Source organism: Protobothrops mucrosquamatus, unplaced genomic scaffold (assembly GCF_001527695.2).
Source record: "Protobothrops mucrosquamatus isolate PMUCROS unplaced genomic scaffold, P.Mucros_1.0 scaffold3483, whole genome shotgun sequence".
In the NCBI taxonomy this organism is placed as follows: domain Eukaryota; kingdom Metazoa; phylum Chordata; class Lepidosauria; order Squamata; family Viperidae; genus Protobothrops; species Protobothrops mucrosquamatus.
Window position 1 is genome coordinate 8,740 of NW_015389457.1, and position 22,932 is coordinate 31,671.

At 37.4% G+C, this 22,932-nt stretch overlaps 1 protein-coding gene across 1 annotated transcript in view; it reads right to left on the reverse strand.

Moving 5' to 3' along the window:
* LOC107297718 (netrin receptor DCC-like) overlaps nt 1-22,932 on the reverse strand; it is a gene marked incomplete at its 3' end in the record, with an annotated part of 252,330 nt that overhangs the window by 2,985 nt on the left and 226,413 nt on the right. Inside the window, exon 8 of the mRNA XM_015827079.1 lies at nt 10,609-10,765. Within this exon, the coding sequence (XP_015682565.1) occupies nt 10,609-10,765 (157 nt within the window). The remainder of the gene's footprint in view (nt 1-10,608; nt 10,766-22,932) is intronic.

Sequence of the window (22,932 nt, forward strand, 5' to 3'; positions counted from 1 at the left end):
CAAGCGGGACTGGCCTAGGGGATTTTATAGGGGTTTTAATTACTTTTAAATTTGACATTCTCAAATATTTCATTTTAATTAAATTTTAACTAGGTGTAATATGTTAGCTTTTTATCATTTGTCAGCCGCCCTGAGTCCGAAAGGAGAAGGGCGGGATATAAATACAATTAATAAATAAATAAATAAATAAAATAAATTTCATATCGCATGGAATCCTTGTTATGCCATAGATCACCAATTAAGGGCCCCAAACTAACTAATCTGTTATGTGGAAAGGAGAAATGATAATATTTTTCTTTCTTCATTCCTGACTTCCAATATTTATTTCACAGCCACTCTTTAAGCTATTGTGATATAAACAAAATTAAATAAGAAATGTAGCATGACAAAAAATTAAATATTTCAAATTTGCCCAGAGAAATGCTGAGTAATGGGTTAAGAGCTCAAACAATCACAAACTATTAAATATGTGTCTGGATAAGAATTTTTCAAAGCAAACATAGATACAAACACGGTTTTCAGCAGTAATTCTGTCCATAATTCTTTTGGTGTGCTCTATTTTCGTTGACATCAGATCTGAAACAAATGCAGTGGACCCAGCTTAATCCATCCCCCCACCCCACCCCCAAAGTTAAATCATGCTTTGCTTTATTCTCATTACTCTCATCTTGTGTGCTTACTAGAAATATAGACTTTCTACAAGGGCTGCAAAATAAAATGGTTCAGCCATAAAAAATGTTGATAACTGAGTCACTGGAAGGCAGGTTAACAATGCTTAACTCCGAATGCCAATTGCAGCATCTGATCCCATTTGACTACGGCTACAGTCTTTCATATTTATTCACCGAAGATGTTCACTTGCAGTTAATGTTGTGCAAACCAAGTGAATGTTTTATGCTTCTCGCTCCCATTTGTTTCACTCACATAGCAGCATAGGGTTTCTTCTGAATTTTAGACAAGGATGGAATAGATAGCATTATGAAGGCTATGGCTTTAGGTTTATCTTTATTAAAAGCTCCTCTGCAGTTTCTCCTGGTGTTTGAAAAATATCCAAGGTTTGATTTTTATCCAATTTCTTTTTTCTTTTTTTGACCTATCACATTTCAACATCAATATGTGTGGGTGAGTATGTAGGCATGTGTATAATTCTCATGACAAATGAACAAAGTTTTTCAAGTGAACACACTATTTTTGCTAACAGATTTTAATAAAGTTACTTTGGTGTACAGAGTTTCCAAAATCCTACATTTAGGTGATTTTTGTTGTTGTTTAAAGTTGTGAATTTGGTTGCAAATATTGAGAACAATAGTTTGGCTGACATAAAGCAGGAAAAGACAACATGAAGGTCCATTGAAGAAGCTTCTTGAATGAGAAGTGAAATGTCTTCAAGAAAAAACAAAGTCCAGTTGAAAAAGCAACTTTGGAAGACCTGGATGACTGGGAATCTCCATAGACCTGAAGGTCCACAGCTATTGAGCTCCTCCAAAGTTGGCAACAGTTGGTAATTTTTAATGCAAGTGAAATGTTAATGCAACTGAGATAGCACTCTGGAGCTCCCCATGAAGTTTTGCTTCAACCAGCATTGTGCACCATATCGAACCATTTTGCAAATTATAGCAGTAGTATAAGTAACTTCTGAATTTTGTAAATGGTGGTCTGTTGTAACAAATGGACATAAAATACATTTTGTTAGTATCAGCTGTCCCTTCTTTTTTTTTTTTATTGACCTCTGTTAGAAGCCTATGAAACATTTATTGGCTTTGTACTGAAGGCCATCAAATCTATTGATCTAGTCTCTGAAAAGCCATTAGTTTATCTTCTAATTTTGGTTCATGACCAGTTAGTTAGCATTAGCCCGACTCACATGTATCTGTTTTCAAGAGGAAAGTCTGCCAGTTTAAGAGCTATTGACCCACAACATTTGTCTTATGATGAATGAAAGCAAATATATGTGCCCCGGGATAATGTTGCAGGATCCAATTTGGGTAGTTTTCCGAGCTTTTGGATTTGTGTTGGAACCCATCCTCAGAGAACTTCTCTCTCACCAGAATGTAATCTCTTCACTGGCCTTCCCTTACCTCTATGATGAGCACCACTACTAAACCTGGGCTAAACTCGAATTCCTCCAAACATGGGGAATGCTGCTGTCAGAAATGCCCTTAAAGTTCTCCTGGAAAGCATGAACCTATAAGCAATAGAGTAACTTGGCTTATGTGTGTGTGTGTGTGTGTGTGTATGTGAGAGAGAGAGAGAGAGAGAGAGAGAGAGAGACAGACAGACAGACAGACAGACAGACAGACAGACAGACAGACAGACAGATAGGAAGAATGGGGCAGGAAAGGCAAGAAAGACTGAAACGGGCATGTTAGATGTAGTGAGCTGTCTGGTGGTCACTTGTGGGATTGGGGATCTTGTGGAAGATTTTTTCATGAGGTTGATATGCTCCTAAACCAAAACTAGAAAATGTTGTTTGCTGGAGAAAGTTCTAGTGTTTAGCAGTTAGACAAGAAATAGCCACAGAAGCACAGTTGTAGTGAATCTACTGGAGACCTGTGGGTCACTGCCCTAATATTTTCTTGTAATATAACATAATAATATTTTCTTCTCTTTTTTTGATGGAAACCTTTGCTTTCCTGCCAGATCTTCTTAATCTGGCTTCACCTGCTTAGGCAGAGCTACTCCTGTGTCCTGTATAAATGGCAAGTGTCCCATCCTGGAACCCAAGGAAGGAGCCAGAGAAAGAAGGAGATGAATTTTATGTTGCTGATTGGTATTTTTACTTCTTCTTTTACTGTTCTTTAGCCAATCTATAAGTCATAGTTTTTTGTTTATGTCCTGTCTGGTAAATGCCTATTTTTATCACATGTTTTGGCTGTTTGCACCCTATTACTCTATTTTAGTTCTTACCTGCACTTGATTGATGATTCATCCCAAATGACATCAACTGTTTCAAGACTTCACCTATGATTATTTGGAAGTGGGTGATTTTGCCTCTGTATATGGCAAATTATACATTTTTAAGGTCATAATCTTATTAAAGAAAGTATAAAATTCAGGTTGTCAACTGAATGGGGCTTTTTTCTTCTTATCTAGGGATACTGACTGAAGCAGTTATCTCAAAGTGAATTTTCTGTATGTTTTTTGTGTTTGATTAAGAGGAGAATATAAGTAATATTCTGTACAGAGTGAAATAGTTTATCAGTATAATGTTAATCAAGGTGATTAGTACTGAATTGAAAACAACGGGATGGAACATAATTAAACAACAAATCAATACATCTATTTTTATGTCCATTATTGGGTATAATGACAGCAACATTCTCTTCTATGGTATGGCCAGAGACCACATCTTATGGGGAGTTAATAGGAAAAAGTGCTTCTATTAACTTCCTTTACCTCAAGGAGACAAATCTCAGTGCCTTTATCTCAATGAAGATACTCATAGTATACATTTCTTCATCAAGGACAATTAAACTACCTTGCAATGGCCTTATGAGCAAATATCTGAAGAGTAAGCATATTGATTAACCTGAATTAATTTGATTTGAAGGATATTAAATTTAAATTAAATTAAATGTGAATCGTTTTTCCTGATCATAGCTGTATCATTGTCCTCTCCCAAACAGTTTTCAAAGTGTGGTCCCGGTATTTAATGGTTAACTGCAGTCACTATCCTGAAAAAAACTTAATGCAGACTTGAAGAATGATGAAAAGTGACTTGCAGACAGCATAACTATAGTCACGTGCATTTTTTTCTTTGTCATCCTGCATTCCTCACTATCTGTGACTCATGACTTGGGAGGAAAAAGATGACCCATTGGATACTGTATAAGAGCCATGGTGGTGCAGTGGTTGGAATCCAGTATTGCAGGCTAATTCTGCTGACTGCCAGCAGTTCGATTCTTATTGGCTCAAAGTTGACTCAGTCTTCCATCCTTCCAAGGTCGCTAAAATGAAGACTCAAATTGTTGGGGTCAATATGCTGACTCTGTAAACTGCTTAGAAAGGGCTGTAAAACACTATGAGTGGTATATAAGTCTCAATGCTACTGCTATTGTAAGTCTTCAATGAAGTATATAAGAGCCAGTTTAGTGTAGTGGTGAAGGTGCTGGCCTAGAAACCAGGAGATTCTGAGTTCTAGTTCAGCCTTAGACATGAAAGCCAGCTGTATGAATTTGGGCCAATCAATAAGAGACGGTGAGTTCTAATCCTGCCTTAGGCATAAAAGCCAGCTAGTTCACTTTGGGCCAATCCTCAGGAGACTGTGAAATCTAGTCCCACCTTTGGCATGAAAACCGAGTGAGTGACTTTGGGCCAGATACTGTCTCTCAGTCCAACTCACCTCACAGGGTTGTTGTAGGGAAAATATGAGGAAGAAGGAATTTGTTGCCTTCAATTATTTATAAAAAATAATAAAGGCAGGATATGAATTAAAAAATGAGCAGATCTGCACAATGGCTCCTCAGTCAACCAACAACAGTGAATCACATTTTGGGGCTTTGAGGTTTTCAAAAATTCAGATGATTAAACAAAAATGCAAAATGCTTCATAATGCTAATAAAAAATAGTAATAATGAAAGATTATTTTAAAATGTATTGGCAGCGAGGACATGCTGAGAAGTCATGGAGAAAATGAGAAAATTGCTAAGTAAATGAAAGATAGCTTCAAATAATGATTCAAAAAGATGGAACTCTCCAGTGGCAGTTTGTATAAGAAAGGTAGAACAACATTTGTAAATGTATCAGAGTGATAAAATGTAATTGCACCATTTTTGCACATTTAGTAGGTAGCTGACAACTGCGGCTATAATCTATTAAATATCTAATTAGTTGCTTCAAGGTAAAAGAATCTTGGAAGCATTTCTGGTTGTACAATACTCAGTAACAGAAAAATGGGCTCACATTTGGCATTATTTCTCTTTCCTACTTCCTCAAGCTACTTTTTACAAATGAATTTAAAAGCTATTAGAATCATTTGGCCTCTTCAGTCCCTTATAGCCTAGAGATAAAATGTAGTATACAAATAAAATCTGATATATACATAGCTGCCAAGCCCAAAGCTGATTTCTTTATTTTTTTTGATACCTATAGACACAATCTTGCCAGAATGAAGTCTCTACTATCTTCATCTACAATAAATCTCCCGTTTACGACCCTGTAATCCCTTAATCAGGGGTAGAGTCGGGGCAACTGGATGGAGCTGAGCATTTACTGGTCAAATGCCCTTCCTGATGCCTACACAGAGTTCACAGCAGATATTTTTTTCTTTGTGCCTAGGAGAGAAACATCTGCTGCTACCTAGGATTGAGCATCTTCACCACAAGGCCATCATGCCGCTCATATCTGCATCTACAATATACTCTGTGAACTATTATGGAGAAGCTGTCTTTACCCTCTTTCTCATGCATATAATATCTAAACTGAGTTGCCTCTTACTCCTCTGAAATGAATCCCCTTCCTCCTGGGAATCCACGTCCTTACTGTATTCCATCACAATAATTCAACATATTAGATGAAGAGATTATTTTTACATCTCTCTTCTTAGATTGGGGAAATGAGCCACCAAATAAAGTATTCTAGGGTTATTCTAGATTATCTTATTTTTTAAAACCAACAAAGGTGTTTGTAGAAGTTTCCAAGAATGTCCTTGTTCTATATTTAATTTGATATTGGAATTATTGGCCTGTCCTATTAGGCAATCAAAAAACAGGCATAAAAGCAACTGGAGTAGAACCCACTGTTACTATAATTTGATAATAGATTGTATTTTACTAACAATTATGAATGCTCTATCCTTCTTTCCTAGCATTTTCCCCATAAGTGCAGGTTCCACTTTTTTTTTTTGATTGATTGAGAATTAATCCATTGATTGCCACAGAGGTTAACCAACTGGCCTGTTGTCCGAGCCTGACGTTGTGGGCTAAGTGAGACTGTCCCAAAGCCACCCAGCCAGACTCCTGATTTCTACCCTGCTATCTTAACTACTAGACCAGAGGTCACCAACCTTTGTCGGTTGGTGGACCGGAGGAAAAGGGAGGGGGAAGCATTTTACATGCGTGCGTGTGCGCACACGGGGGCCGCGTGCACACGCATGCCACAATCAGGGCGGGGCTAGTGCCTGCGTGATACTCACTAGCCCTGCCCTGTTCTTGAGTGGCACAGTGCTTTGTTTCTGTGCCCTGCGGCGCAGAAGCGCCCAGTTTTTGCACCCCGCAGCACAGCAGTGGCCCGTTTCCACGCCCCCAGGCACGGTGTTGGCATCCCATTTTCATGCCCTGAGACATGGCGTTGGTGTCCCGTTTTCACGCCCCAAGGTGTGGCGGTGACCCATTTTTGTGCCCTGCGGCTGTGGCACTAGCACAAGTGAGGGGTTGTGCATGCACGTGCGCACACACTGGCCAGCCTGACCAGGTAGTGGGCCATGGCCTACTGGCCTCTGTACCGTGGCCCACGGGTTGGGGACCCCTGTACTAGACTAAATTGGTTTTCAATGAATGCATTGTACTAAAATACATTGATATTCACAACAGCTTGGTAATATACTGCTCAAAAAAATAAAGGGAACACATCCTATAAGAAATCCTATAGGATGTGTTCCCTTTATTTTTTTGAGCAGTATATATTAATTACAGGTAGTCCTTGACTTACAACAGTTTGTTTAGTGACCAAAGTTACAACGGTACTGACTTATGACCATTTTTCATACTTATTACTGTTGAGCAGCCCTGTGGTCATGTGATCAAAATATGAGTCAGTTGCCAAGTTGCCAAGACATTTGGTAGCTGATTCATATTTAAAGTTGCAGTGTGCCAGCGTCACATGATCCCCTTTGGCGAACTTCTAACAAGCAAAGTGATGGGGAAGCCAGATTCATTTAACCATGATACTGAACAACTGCAGTGATTCACTTAACAACTATGGCAAAAAAGGTCGTAAAATGGGGCAAAACTCACTTAACAACTGTCTTGCTTACAAACAAAAAATTGGGCTTGACTATGGTCATAAGTCAAGGTCTACCTGTAATTATTCATTTAAGTCCAGCAAGACTTGTATATTTATTGTATTGTATTGTATATTTAATATACTATACATACGTAACTTTCCCTTTTGAAAACATACTACAATCATTGCTTCAGTTAAATTAATTTCAATTATTTCCTTTCTTTCTTTGTCCAGTTTTTCCTAATATCCAATTCTTAATGTGAAAAACAAAGATTACGGGTCAGATTTAGAGCTTCTCATCACATTTGTACCCTTCATGAATTCTCTTTCACCACATATCGGTTCTCGATTGATCCCCATCTCCTCAGGCTTATCTGACTGTACACAACTGAATGATAGTTAAGGTCATCATATGGCATCCATAACTGATTCAAGTCAAAGGGGAAAACATTACTACTTCATCTCTGAAGCAGACTTAAGCTTTGGAGATGGAAGGAAGACCATGTCATAGGAATGCTGCAGTTAGTCTCAAGTCAACAAAAGCTGCAAGGACCTGTTGTATCTGTCTAACAAAACAGAGTAACAGAGTTGGAAGGGACTTTGGAGGTCTTCTAATCCAGCCCCCTGCTCAATCAGAAGACCCTATACCGTTTCAGACAAATGGCTCTCTAATCTCTTCTTAAAAATCTTCAGTGCTGGAGCATCCACAGCTTCTGGAGGCAAGTCGTTCCACTGATTAATTGTTCTAACTGTCAAGAAATTTCTCCTTAGTTCTAGGTTGGTTAAACACTATTGGTTTAAGCTTTCATAGGTTGTCTTCCAAAAAATCACACTCTCTTGCCACTGACCCTAATGGCTAAGTCTGATGGAGTTGAAGTCCTGAACATTTGGAGGGCATAGGTTTTGAGGGAGATGTCATAGGACTTCAGCAACCCAGGCATGTATAAGGGCTGGAGTCATGTCACAGAATGATGCAGTGCCAGTCATGGAAAAACAGTCAATTCTGAAGCAAAATCACTGTTATTTTGCAACACCAAGAATCATTCAGTTCTCAGGAGTTACAGTAATTTGTCTGACAATTTCCGTGCATGCCTCAGGTTAATGTCAGATCCGCTATTATTATAAAGGAAAAACAGTTCTTTTATAAAAAAAATAATGTACGAAAAATAAAGGAAACTCTGTTTAGTTTGTTGACTCTGAAAGCTTGAAAGTTCACAAGACCTGAGGCTGTCATCAGCACCGTACAAAGTCTTAAAACGTTTTTTCAAAGTTTTATTTTTAAATTAAATGTGGCATTTTAAGCCCAATGTTTAGTGTTTATACCCTCTAGCTAAATGGAGGATGATACGCCTTATAGAAGTAGATTCTACTAAGGAAAGATACTGTGTTTTCTATTGATTATTTCATGAAAATGTTTGCATAGTTACTTGTAAACCACACATTGTAACTCCTCCCCTCCACAATCATAACCAATTTTAAAATATATCTATATTAGAAGATACTATTAAAACCAGGAGTTTTCAACCTTGGGAACCTCAAGACTTGTGGACTTCAACTCCCAGAATTCCCCAGCCAGCATGGCTGGCTGAGGATTTCTGGGAGTTGAAGTCCATAGTTCTTAAAGTTCCAAAGCCTGGACACCCCTGATTTAAATAATTGAAAAGTTTTTGGCTTCTTTAGATTTTTTTTAAAAAATACATTGCAAAATAATTGACATAATATATGATTATGACTAAAGCTAAGCAAGGTTGAACTTGGTTTGTATTTGAATGGAAGCAATGGGAAAATACTCGATAGCATTTTACATGGCCATGAATTCAATGTCTGAGTTGAAGTTGAAGTTGACACTTTCCCTTTTTTACCTGCCTGCCATCCTAACACTGATGGATCTCTAACTCTTCACAATATAGCCTTTGCTCAGAAGGGAACCTACCACTGATGGATTTGACAGGTATAGATTCCAAGGTTAGAGATTCATGATATAGGGCAAGTAATTACAACTGGTGAATTATTGAAAACACTCAATTGGTAAAGTTGTGTGAAGCACCGTCTTTCTGCAGGATGTTCTATCATGAAGAGACACTTGACTTCACCTCAACAATTGGTTGAGACAAATTGACCTTGCTGAGTTAGCTTGTCTTTACAAATGGGATTTCTCTGCATGGGTGTGGATGGAGATTCTCCCCATAGCCACTTATCTCTTAGTGGACTTTTAATCTATTTGCCTATAAAGAGGTTTCAAAACTAGAAGACTTTCTTAACTACTTGTTAAATTCTCCTTGGCATCTGATGCTAATATTGCAATGTTTAGATCATTTTCAGTGTTGATAACGTCATCTAAAGTTAGTAAGTACCAATTCCCTTTACCTGTTGCCCCTTCTGCTACTGTGTTTCCCCAAAAAAGACCCAACCAGAAAATAAGCCCTAGCATGATTTTTCAGGATGCTCGGAATATAAGCCCCACCCCAAAAATAAACCCTAGTTAAGATTGTCAGCCAGATGCATTTAGTACCGTATTTTCCCCAAAATAAGGCCTAACCAGAAAATAAGCCCTAATGCGTCTTTTGGGACAAAAATTAATATAACAGCCAATCTTATTTTCGGGAAAAATAAGATATTATAGTATTTCAAAGCAACGCACTATACAACCATCCTTTTCTCTCCTGAGAAACCGTATACACCTTATGAATATATCCACATATTTCATTTGGCTCAAGAAAATGTAATTAATCTTCCTAACTTCAGGGTATTATGATTATGACATAGAAGACCCTGAACTTAGGGCATCTTTACCTTTGCAAACCTGTCAATTACTGATTGTTTGGGGAAGTTTTACTGCAAGCCTTCAAGAATCACAGAGCACCATCTGGGCTTCACTCTGGGTTTACCAGAATGGGACGTACCTTCTGAAATACTGTCTCCCTTCAAATGAGTGTAGCACCTATTTTTACATTTTTACGTATTTGTTGAAGATCCGTTTATCTTTTTTTGCATCATCACTGGATGGTTTTTGTTCCTAATTCTACCCTCTCCCACAATTTAGCATTCTTATATCACATTTTATATTTTGTTCTGGTTCATTTTACATACACAAAGACACACATGCTAACTAAATGAGAGGTATGATTAAAAATAAAGCAGAGAAGGAGAATCTTTTGTAGAGCAGTTGAAACAGAATATACACATAAACATTCAAAATCCATCCATCCATCCATCCATCCATCCATCCATCCATCCATCCATCCATCCATCCATCCATCCATCCATCCATCCATCTATCTATCTATCTATCTATCTATCTATCTATCTATCTATCTATCTATCTATCTATCTATCTATCTATCTATCTATCTATCTATCTATCTCATCATCATCTCTGTTGTCTGTGTGTCTATCATCTTCATCATTTGTCATCTATCTTTATCTATATCTGTCTGTCTCACTATCTCTCTCCATCTTTCTTTCTCTCCATCTCTCTCTCTCTCTCTCTCTCTCTCTCTCTCTCTCTCTCTCTCTCTCTCTCTCTCTCTCTCTCTCTCGCATCAGTCACTACAGTAACTCTAAGCAACTCAGCTTATATTCATGCAGATCACAGAATTTGAATTTCCTTGGTGAAGAAGAAGACTTCCTGTGTCTTTAGAGATATCTAGCATGATCCAGACCTACCTCTTGATGCTTTCTCTGGAAAAGTAGACTGCATAGGTCTGAATGTTCCCTTTTGCCTCTGCAGGTGGGCGCCAGCTGAGACGGACAAATCGGCTGGAGACCAAGACAGGGACCACATCTCGGGGAGCAGAGGGAAGGATCCTGGAACTTGGGATAGCTAAAGAAGGGGAAGGAGAGGAATTCATCAGGTGGACAGATGGTGTAGGAGTTGCAGGGTGGGTGGGAAGCGCTGTCATAGGTACAACTAACATTTCAGAAAACACAGGGCTTGATAAATCAGCTGTGACCAGGATAAACACAGGGAAAGAGAGAGAAAGAGATAAAAAAAAACTAGCCATAAAACCTCTTTTTAAAATGCATCAACAATTCATTTTTTTTACAAATCTATAGATTAGCCTTTCTATAAATATCCTCCTCTTTTTTCTAACTCACTTTTCTGATTAAGAATTCTTTATAGAAGGGCTACCAGGGCTGAGCTGCAAAAAACTGAATATTAGATGGTAACCAAGAAAGACAAACCTGCATGTTGGGTTGTCATTTAGATTTCTGGATTCCGCAGTGCAGATATAGTAGCCCTTTAAACATTCATAAGCTTACCCACTCTTTTGTGCTACTTTCATTGTTTATAATAAAATTATTAGCCAATTTTACATTTGGGATCATTAAACACAGTTTCTTTTAAGAAAGAAATAGGAATATAAATGTTCATAACCCAACATTTCTGTAAGTGTATTCAACCAGACTGGATTTTGGCAAGGTCATTACAGGTAAATATATGCAGTNATAATTAAGACCACAATTTCCTTTGTTAAGCAAGGTGATTGTTAAATGAATCAACTTTGCCCAATTTTATGGCCTCTTTTGCCATGGCTATTAAGTGAATAACACAGTTGTCAACAAATCTGGCTTCTTCCATTGACTGTTTGTTGGAAGCTGTCTGGGAAAGTTGCCAATGGCAATCACATGATCCCTGGACACTGCAATCATTGTAAATACCTGCGAGTTGCCAAGCATCTGATTTTTGATCATATGACCATGGAGATGCTGCAAGTTCAAGGATGGTTGTACATTACTTTTTTCAGTGCTGTTGTCAACTCTACAACAAACCTGGCTGCAGCCATCTTGCTCATTCTAAGTTGCCACAGAATTGGGAGGGGGTATGGAGGATTTCTGCTAGTCTAAACATTTCACTGTCCCATGGGAACCAAAGTCATTTCTGTCAATTAGATGGGGAGGGTTGAGCATTTGGTGAGAAAGGCCACCAAACTGTTCTATTGGGGAACATAGCTGATTGCATAGCAATGGGGTGGGAAGTCCAACTTTGTAATATTGTCTCTCTTTGAAGGGAACTTCAGACTTGGTTTTACTTTTGACTGTGCCGATACTATGTAGCCAATAAACATGTTCTTTGAGGAAATCTCTAGCCTCGGAGTTCTGATTTGTTTGATCTCGTTTATCGGAACCTTGACAACTGTTGTAACAGTGAATGGTTGCTAAACAAATAGTTGTAAGTCAAGGACTACACTCATCATAGCAATGCTACACCTTAAAAACAGGGACAGTTCTATTCCTAAGAATTCAAAGAGTAGGATACAACCCAGAATGTCTTAGCCATTCTTATGTCTTCCCAGTTTCACAACTAATGACATGCAAATGTCTGAAGATGAAAGCACATCACAAATAGCTGAGCTACAGCAACATCACACCACAGAAGCAAAATGATAAATAAAAATTAAAAAAAGAACAACGTTATAAAGGAAAACAAGGCATTAAAATGAACACTTCCTCAAATATTGTGAAATAAATTCATTTTCACAAGTAAGCAATCGAAGAGGGGCAATATTTGAGAAAACAGTCATAGTTGTAAGACTGAAGTTTGTAATGCGGATCTTTGTAGGCTAAGGGGCTTCCTAGCAGCATAAGTGATTAGAAGTGGGGAAAAAAACAGTAAACATTTAAAAGCAAATAAGCTGAAGACTTTGAGAATCCTTTGGATATGACAGTTGGTGGGAGAGAAATGTCCCCTTGTGTTGACTCTAACACAAGTTTATGTTTTATGTATTTGTTTATTTATTCAGTTTCTTATAGCCACCCATTTCAGCCAAATGACTCCGGATAGCTTAGAATTCTAAAACTATAAAACAGTTAAAATAGTTACAAACAATAAAATCATACAAAAAATAACCAACTATCGTAAAGCTAGAAAATGGGGCTCTTAACACATTCCAAACCCCAGGCTCAGGTATACACAAACAAAATTTTAAAGCCTAATGAAAGGCTTCATATTCTATGAAGAAGAGGCTACAATAGAGAAGGCCCATCTTCTAGTTTTACTTCCCTTTCTCTTTCTGCCTTCAGAAAATAGACATCATGAAGATAAAAGGATCCATAAGCAAGAGACATTTTATTCTGCTCATCTTGGGGGACAGAAGTCATAACTAACATTATATACCTTTAGAATGGATGTTATTTGGACAGCTCCCTGACTCCATTTTTAGCAATTAAGTATTTGTGTGAAAGGACAAAGCTTTCCTTTTTTGACTATAGGTATGCAAATGATGAAAGGTGAGATTCATAAATTGCCTTATTTTTTTAAAAAAAACAACACTTTATTAGAATTCACATCAGAATTTATTGTATTATAAATTTGGAATTTCATAATATAATAAAATTATAAAAAATATGTTTCTAGAAAAAATAAGAACAAGAAAAAAAGATAGGAAATTAAAAAAAGTAAAGTGAAAAAAAAAAACCAAGAATTTTGACTTCCACCGATCTTTCCATCAAGTAATTGCCATTCTACTCTTTTCCCTCCTTCCTTAAACTTTTTTTAATCTTCTAAAAATAAATCATCAGGTCACTTTTTTCTTTCAGCAAAAATTCCATATAAGGCTTCCATTCTTTTAAAAAAGTTTTTGTTTTTTTCCCTCATGTCCAAACTGGTTGGTTTTGCCATTTCTGCCAGCTCTGTCAATTTTATAATCCAATCTTTTCCTGTGGGAAGATTAAAATTTTCTCGATCTGTGCATCACAGAGATTGGAGAATTAGGTCATGAATTCTGAAGTTCTTTTTTTCTGAGTACCGTTAAAAAGTAAAAATAAATCTAAGTATAACTTAAAGACAATGCAAATCCAGAAGGCTCACTGAATTTCTTCCTCTGATGAAACAAAAATTGTGGGGTTCTTGATGTTCTTTGACCTTAGTTGTTTGCTTGCAGACATTTCATGATCTACCTAAGAAGTATCATCATTGCAAGTTCCACCCTGAGCTGCCAATATTCTCTTTTATTGATAAAAACAAAAATTATACCATACATTTTGTTAGGAGAGGAAGACAATTATTATCCACTTCTCTGTATTACCAGTTATATGGACAATTCAACATATTCATGTAGAACCCAGGAGTGAAGATGAACTCAAAGTTGAATTTATTTCCCAGCCCCTATCTTTTCCTTTCTTTTTATATTAAAAAGATAGTTTATTACTCCTGATTTGTCCTAAGTTTTTAAAAAATAATCCTCATCTTGTATTTAGCCCTAATTTGTAACTATAGTCAAATCAAATCCATTTATAGAAGCTGAAAGTAAGTTAAGCCTTAACAAAGGGAGACCAATAGAAATTAAGATCATAGGTAAGCACAAGCTGACTCACCTTCCTATACAGAAGCTTTTCTCTTTGTTGCTGGTCAACATGACGTTAACCCCTCTACTTGGGAGAACTCACTCATACTTCAAAGTTCCTCTGAAATGCACTTTGTCAGGACAGATAGCTGACCTGGCACTGTCTTTGATTTCAGTATACAATCATTTTTAAAAAATTCAGCAAATATGCTTTGTGTAGCTTTTTCTCAATATAACCTAACAAAAAAAGGATTTTCAAGGAATGAGCATCCTGAAGCAGTAGACAGGAAGGGCTAACAAGACTTTGGTGTGTTGGTGGAATTTTCCTCTAAATCTAGAGTTTATACTTGGCTAACTTCACTGCCTGAGAAAATAATAATGGATTGACATTGTTTTCCCCACCAAAGGAACTTTCAATAAGAAACGAAATAATAACGAAGTGACTGGAGTTACCTGCAACCAAGACTCAAGTCCTACCTCCAGTCATGGAAACTCATAGATGATTTTTGATGACCCTGTCAATCCAACTACTGTTATTGGACTATTGCTGGGAAGACCTATTGTTGTTTGGATAAAGAGGAACCTGTGCAGGCTATTTATAATTCCTAATAAAATGAATGTTTATGCTCCTGCCTGAAAACAAATGGCATATATTTGTAATACACCTCAAGATGACAAAGAGAAGAATTGTGGAACTTGGTGATTCATCTCCATGAAAACAGAAATAACATATGGCAGCTAGCATTGATGATGTTACCTACGAAATGTCTGCAAGAAAACAACCAAGCTCAGATAGCACCAAGGATATCTCAATTGATTCCATCAGCTTGTGAAGAGTGTTGTATTATAGGAACATGGGTTAATGTTATGATAAAACAAAATCCACTGTTATGTCTTCTTGCTGATCCATGTTGGGTCAAATAATACTTCCAATAACAACCCCAATCATATCACTATAGGTTTTGGATATAGTGTATATGAAGGGAACTTATAAATCTATCAATTGAGGTGATGATCCCACTTATCCATTTAATGTAAAGGACTGGAAAGGAAAATAATGATACTATAAAGCAGACATGTCAAACTCGCGATGTCACGTGATGTCGCGCAACATATCGGAGCTTTTTCCCCATTGCCGGCAATGGGGTGGGTGTGGTTTCCACATGATGCATCTGGCCCATGGGCCGGCAGTTTGACACCCCTGCTACAGAGGAACAGTATTTGGTTCTGAGAAACCATAGTAACTGGTAAATATGCCTTTCCTGTCAGACCTATGAGGTAGACCAGGTAGACTGACTACATGAAGACTTGAATTATACTTGAGGTAGCTACAACAGCAGAATGAAACAGTCACCAGGAGTTAAAAAACTGACTTGAAGGTGCCTATCCACCCATTCACAAACACACACACACACACACACACCATTACAAGATAAAATCAGAATTATTCTCCAAAGCACCTGAAGGCAGGACAAGAAGCAATGGATGGAAACTAATCAAAGAGAGAAGCAACCTAGAACTAAGGAGAAATTTCCTGACAGTTAGAACAATTAATCAGTGGAACAACCTGCCTCCAGAAGTTGTGAATGCTCCAACACTGGAAGTTTTTAACAAGAGACTGGACAACCATTTGTCTGAAATGGTATAGTTTCCTGCCTGAGCAGGGGGTTGGACTAGAAGACCTCCAAGGTCCCTTCCAACTCTTTTATTATTGTTATTGTTGTTGTTATATCATTAATGTTGTTGTTGTTATTATTAGAACATGGCATTTGAAAGATGTAACTTATTCAAAATGACAAGAAGCATTTGAAAGAGAGGATATGTCACATTGTATGCTGAAAATTTTCACATATGCACAAAAATATCCAAGTGAATGAATTATACTATAGAGAGTAGAAGGATCAATAAAACAATACTTTTATGATGTTTGCTACTGCCTTTCACCAAAAAGGTGTGGTTGCTGTGATTCAAAAACAAACCATAGGTCTTTCAGAGAGGTAGGGAATCCCATAAGGATGGTGAATTTTAATTATCCCTACACTTGTTGTAATACAAACTGTGACAAACTTGGTTCTTCTGAGAAATACTGTACATGACTGCTGACAGCATTCTTCTAGGGAATGGCAGAAAAACCTTGACAAATCCTAACTCTAATCAATAGGGGGAAATATTGTGAATGGAGTGGATGTAGCAGAAACATAAATAAAAGAATAGTTCGTGAGTTCATGAGTTTAAGGGGACCTATGGCTGAGTGTAGTCAAAAGTATATGTTGGACTTCAAAAAAATCGATTTAGTAGGCTTTGGAGAATTATTAGTAGAACTCTTAGCAGAAGAAATCAATGAGAAAAAGATTACAAATAGGCAAAAAAAGTTCCTAAAACTTTTAGCAGTACTGTAAAAGCACAGTTGTAGACAATTTAAGCAAAGAAAGAAGATAGTTCAAGCATTCAGTCTGAGTTCACAAAATCTTAATTAGGATTTGAGAAGAACAACAGTCAAAACAACGTCATCACATGTATAAGAAATGGAAAGAGGAGTAGGTGACTAATCAACATATTCAAGTAGTCTAGAACCAAAGACACAGCATTATATTTTTTGAAAAGAATGAAGGCAATAATGAAGAAGCTGAAAAGCAAGAGTTATAACCATGGGCAGGGAATACTTACAGTGGTGGGATTCAAATATGTGAACAGCCGGTTCTCTGTGTGGATGCCGTTTCAAGAAGTCCATTCTGGGCTAGCTACCAGTTCTGCTGAAGTGGTGTGAACTGGCTGAATCCCACCACTGCTTACTCAGTATAACTTTAAATTCCCAGTGTCAGATGGATTATATCCTGAGGCAGTGATGGAGTTTCTATCTGTCTAATTGAACTTATATATTATCTTTGAGAAATGCTGAAGAAAAGTGCAAAATAACTGGAAGATGGCAAAATATTATTCCTATCTGCCAAAGGGACAAAAGCAAATTTAGCAGAACTGCAACGGAATAATCAGTGGGATGATGGAATCACAAGCTTCTTGAACAAATTAGATAGAGATTGATATGTAAGTACTTGGAAAATAATGTGATGATTGCCCCAAAATGTCAAGACAAAATCTTGCCAGGCTAATCTGATCTCTTTTGTTAAGGTGTATGTCTTGAGCAGATTGTGGTCATGTTGTAGAAATGATATAACTTGATTTCAGCAAAGCATTTGACAAAATGCCACATGACATTCAGACTAGCAAGTAAGTTAAGTGTGTGCTGGCTAACTGGCACGAAAATTGCACTCAGAATCCTCAAGAATCGTTCCTTATCAGACTGAAAGATGATATCAGATATCAGAACAGAATTCAGAACAGGGTCCAACATTTTTATCATTGACTCAGATGTGAAGGAGGATGTGAAGATAATGTGTATCAGAAAAGAAAACTTATCAGAAAATTCAGAGTCTGGTTGACAGATTAAGGGAACTGGCGGAAAATAACAGACAAAAAGTAATAGAAGTCTGTGCAAAGTTTTCCATTAAGGAAACAAAAATCAAATACACAAATATATGATTGGTGCTACTTGGCTTGGTAATAAGTAATTGATTACCAGCCGGATATGAATCAGCAGTGACTTCAATAAGGTCAACATGGTTTTGAATTTCATCAGCTGAAGTATCCAAATCACAGAAAATAATTACAGTAAGTTGGAGATGATGGTTCAAGGGTGCCTTCCACCCGTACCAGTCAATGAACAACTGCTACTGTTAGTAACCACAAGAATGCAATAAACTCTCACTTTTTACTATATCTAAATCAGTGCCAATCAGTTGTAAACTCTCTCTCTCTCTCTCTCTCTCTCTCTCTCTCTCTCTCTCTCTCTCTCTCTCTCTCTCTCTCTCTCTCTCTCACACACACACACACACACACACACACACACACACACAAATGGCTGGAAATCACATTGCAATCAAGCATAATGCAATTAATTTTGGTTTGGTATGTTGGATGAATTGAGCAACAGGCCTATACCGGAGAGCGATTAACAGCCACCAATGAAGCAAATCATGGTTTCAAATAAAGTTGTGAACCATATAATTACCAAATAAGCAATTGAAAGGACTATAGAAGCAAAAAAAAAAAAAAAAAGATTTAAAGGACATCCCAAAAGTGCTTTTTTCAAGAGGCAATTGGACTTTCTTTGCTTTTCCTTGAAGGCATTTTGCTTCTCATCCAAGAAGCTTTTTCAGTTCACATCTTCAAGGAAACACAAAGTCTAGTTGCCTCTTGAAAAAGCACCTTTGGGACAACCAGGACCTGAATGACTGAGAATCTCCACAGATTTAAAGGACACTTTTTGAAAGCAAACTGAATTTACATTTGCTGGTAGAAGTGTGCATTCAGCTGTCATTTCATGCAACTTTTGCCTCTGCTTTTTATTTATTTTTTTCATTGTGTAAATGGAAATATTTTTGATAAAACATTTGCTGGTAGTATGGAAAAATCCATATGTAAATATCAATGTTGCAAATCTATTTGCAAATGGTTCACACCCAAAATATGTGCAGAAAAGGCAAATCTTCTACAGCAGTATTTATTTGTATATTTTTGCAGTTTACTTATTAAATAACTAGGGTTTCTTTTAAGCATACTCAAACATTTCATTCCTGGTCAAGACATTTGACCAAGGACCTATCTTTCATCTTGGTTGATACATGCCTTCAGACAAGTGATACTTCTCCAATACTTAGGCCTTGCATACTGGCTGACTCAGGGAAAAAAAATCTAACAGTCAGATCCATTACTGTTAATTATCTCCATGGGCATTTTCAATGTGCAAAGCACTTCACAGTTTTCAACTCATTTATCCTCAACATCTCTCTTGTAAGACATGATAGTGACTTGCCTAAGGCTGTGCCATTAGCCTGCAAGTTCGGAAAGAGTATAAATCAAAGTGATTTCATTTTTGAATGGAATCCAAAGATCAATTAAATTAGAGTGCTAACTTTTGAATCCAAGAGACTGGCATATTCCTGGTTTCTGATGTAGCATGACTTAATCTATCTGGCAATGGAGTCAGCAAGAATATGCATTTAGGAGGTGGAATTATACAGTAGTGGGATTCAAATATGCGAACAACCAGTTCTCTATGTGCATACTGCTTCCGGAAGTCCATTCTGGGCCTACGGATTCTGCCGAAGTAGTGCGAACTGGCTGAATCCCACCACTGGAGTTATACAACTGCATAATCCTCCTTTTTCTTTTGCCTTTATAATAATAATGATGATGATAAAGTTGGAAGGGACCTTGGAGGTCATCTAGTCCAGCCCCCTGCTCAGGCAGAAAACCCTATACCATTTCGGACAAATGGCTGTCCAGTTTCTTCTTAAAAACTTCCAGTGTTGGAGCATTCACCGCTTCTGGAGGCCGGTTGTTCCACTGGTTAATTGTTCTAACTGTCAGGAAGTTTCTCCTTAGTTCTAGGTTGCTTCTCTCTTTGGTTAGTTTCCACCCATTGCTTCTTGTCCTGCCTTCAGGCGCCTTTTATTTACAAACAATTAGAGAAATCAGAGTCATCAAGGTCAAAAAGAAGCACTGATGCCATCAATTCCAGCCCCTACTCAGTGCAAGAATTAAAAACCTCTTTGACATGTGACTGTCCAGCTTCTAGCAAAGGGGAACCTATCATCTCCCTGGTAATTGGTTCTTCTGCTGATCTGTGCTTATGATTCTGAAGATTTTTCTAAGTACTTTTGAATCATGCCATCTCTATCCTGAATTTCACAAATGCAGTGTAAGTTCAGAACTGTACATATTCTCACAATACTACTATTCTCTGGTTTGTCAAGGAAGAGAGACAACTATTACATCTGTTCAACATTCAATGGATATACTGTAACTACAGAAATAATCTGTGGTCTTTTCAACTGCCCCATTTGCAACTAATAACATCACCCAACTAATCACCACCATAGGAAGTTTAATAACTTTCACTGGCAAAGTGATTATCAATTTATTTGATCATCCTTTTGCAGAAGAGTCATTTCCTTATTTAAGCATCTCTGCTTCCATAGCCTCCTATGATCTTTCCATTTAAATATATGCATGTGTGTGTGTGTGAATATACGTAAATAAATATAAATAATATAAATATAAATGGGATTTTGTGAGGCTGAACCTTGCAATTCAACCAATTAACACAATGGATCATACCCCAAGATCTCCTTTAGATACATAAGATACTGATCTTCCACAAATATTCTGGAAGAACCTGAAGATAATGAGGTATTATAATCATAATTGTATTTATTTTCCAATCCAGGGAAAAAATAGCATACACACAATGTCAAAAAGACAGACCACTCTGATTTGCATTAAATCTCTAGATATAATAGGATCTGCCAGCACAAGGGCAGAACATTCAAAGGCAAGTGTATAAACAGATGCAAACAGAAGAAAATGACTGTTCATCAGGTCATAACAGGGCCATCACGCCTTCTTGTAAAACCTGTTATTAACGATTAAGTAGAGCTGGCATGTCACAGGAAGTATAACAAGATAAATGAATGAAGGGCAAGACCTATCGCTTCTAAGAAGTGCATACATATACAACAACACACACAAACATGTTATAAGGGTACTGTAGCATTTGATAGGAGGTGATTGAATGACACTGGTCTTTTCTCACAATTTATGAAGATGATGTTCAGCTACAGCTGCTAATTCCTTCTATGGACATTTATGGGGAATAACAGCAGATGGAAGTATGTATGCATGTATTAAATTTAAACTTGGACGTTCTTGAACAGTAAGCAGGCTCAGATCTCATTGATACATTTTCAGGATAGGAAATCTCTAAGCTTTAGGAGACTGGGAAATAAAAAAAAATACTTAGAAGATGGTAATAATAGATCACTTCCATATTTTGTCAAGAGGGGTCAAAACCAACTTCAGATAGTCTCTCTTGATCTTGGCAAATTACACCATCTATTCTAGGCAATATCACAATAGTTAGGTGGATCTGGCTAACTACTCAGACCACCAGAAAACCCTTGAGTAGTGGATAAGACAGGGAAGTAAAGATTTGCAATTAAAAAAAAATCAAGTTGGTAGAAAATTCAAGTGTAGTCCTTAAAAGCACAAGAACAATGACACATTGCCAGCAGGACATGTTAACACGGACAACTAATCTTAGCCAAAATAAATATATGCTTAGGGAGATGTCAGTGCAGCTTTAATGTACACATTCTAACACCGGCATCTAAGGTATCTATGTCAGAATTAAAAATACAAAAGAATAGTCATTGGCCATCCTCTTTTAAACCAAATGGCAGACTATAGAAGGATGTTGGTACCATTCTGTTTGGAGACAAATGGACACTCTCCTGATTCTTTTCTCCAAGACTTTATAAGGTGCTTCTGCTGGCAAGTTTAGAAAGGAGAAAGATAAGTTGATAGGACAGAAAGAGCTTATACTGACTTCAAAGCCCTTTCCCATCAGAGCAACTGTTTTCCTGGAGATGAGCTTATGGCTGTACAGACAAAACTAGCCAATGATATTTTAGATCACATGTACCATGAAGCCACTTCCTGTCCCTAGTTGGTGGGCTGACCAAGGAAACAGGTTTGGTGTGCAACTAAGAAAATTGGGTTTAGTATGTCAACTGAAAGAAATTAATTGGGTTAATGAATCCTCCAGGATAAAATTAATCAATTTGGGGCAGACAAACCAGTGTGTTATTCATGCCCACAATTTGCCTACATTATGGCTGCACCCGTCTGTTGGAAACCATTTTAAACCAGTGAGGAAAAATGCTAATTAATTATGTTTAATGGCTATTTTGGCAGTACAACACACACCATTTGAAGATTGTGATTTTGAAGGGAGACCAAGAAAAGGCCAACCAATTCAAAAACAGCTGGTGCCAGCAGTCAGTTCAGCTGTTTTGGTTCACTGTTCAGCATGAATTCAATTCTTTTCATGCTATGGTGGGCAGAGAGAGAGAGAGAAAGAGAGAGAGAGGGAGGGAGGGAGGGAGGGAGGGAGGGAGAGAGAGAGACTTTGCTAAAAGGGCAACAGTACAATAGCTGTGCAACAGGTTTCATACATCATGTTTTGTTGTTGTTAATTGCGAAGTCGTGTCCGACCCATCGCAACCCCATGGACAACATTCATGTTTAATGTGTAATGTTCATGTTTAACTCTAATGAATTCACCCAAATAAAACCCTCCCTAGATGTTTTACTTTACCCAATAACATAATATGCATATAGATACAAATCTAACATCTCTTGCTTTTTTATTTATTTCTATTTTAAATCAGTGATTGTTTGAAACTCCTTGTCTCAAGTGATGCAGAAGCAGTTGTGCCCTTCCATCTGCCTTTAACTAATTGATCTATTTTAAATCACAATATGATTTATTCTCACAGCTCATCAAACAATGCCCACCCATAGGTAGCCTGGATCTCTAGGAGTTCCTTGCCTAGTGGAGACAGAAATGCATTAGTTTCCCAGGAGTTCTGTCTTATGCTCTCAAAGCATAGCCACCCTTTTCGGGTACTGTAGCAAATTTATATTCCATTACAATTTCTCCAGAATACTGCCAACAATAAAAACACCATAATTTCTGTGATTATAAAATGTTGGCAAAAATAAAAGAGAAGGAATATGTGTCTTGGGGGAAAAAACCAACCCTAGACACATATCGGATGCATCTATCACAGTGGTTGGATTC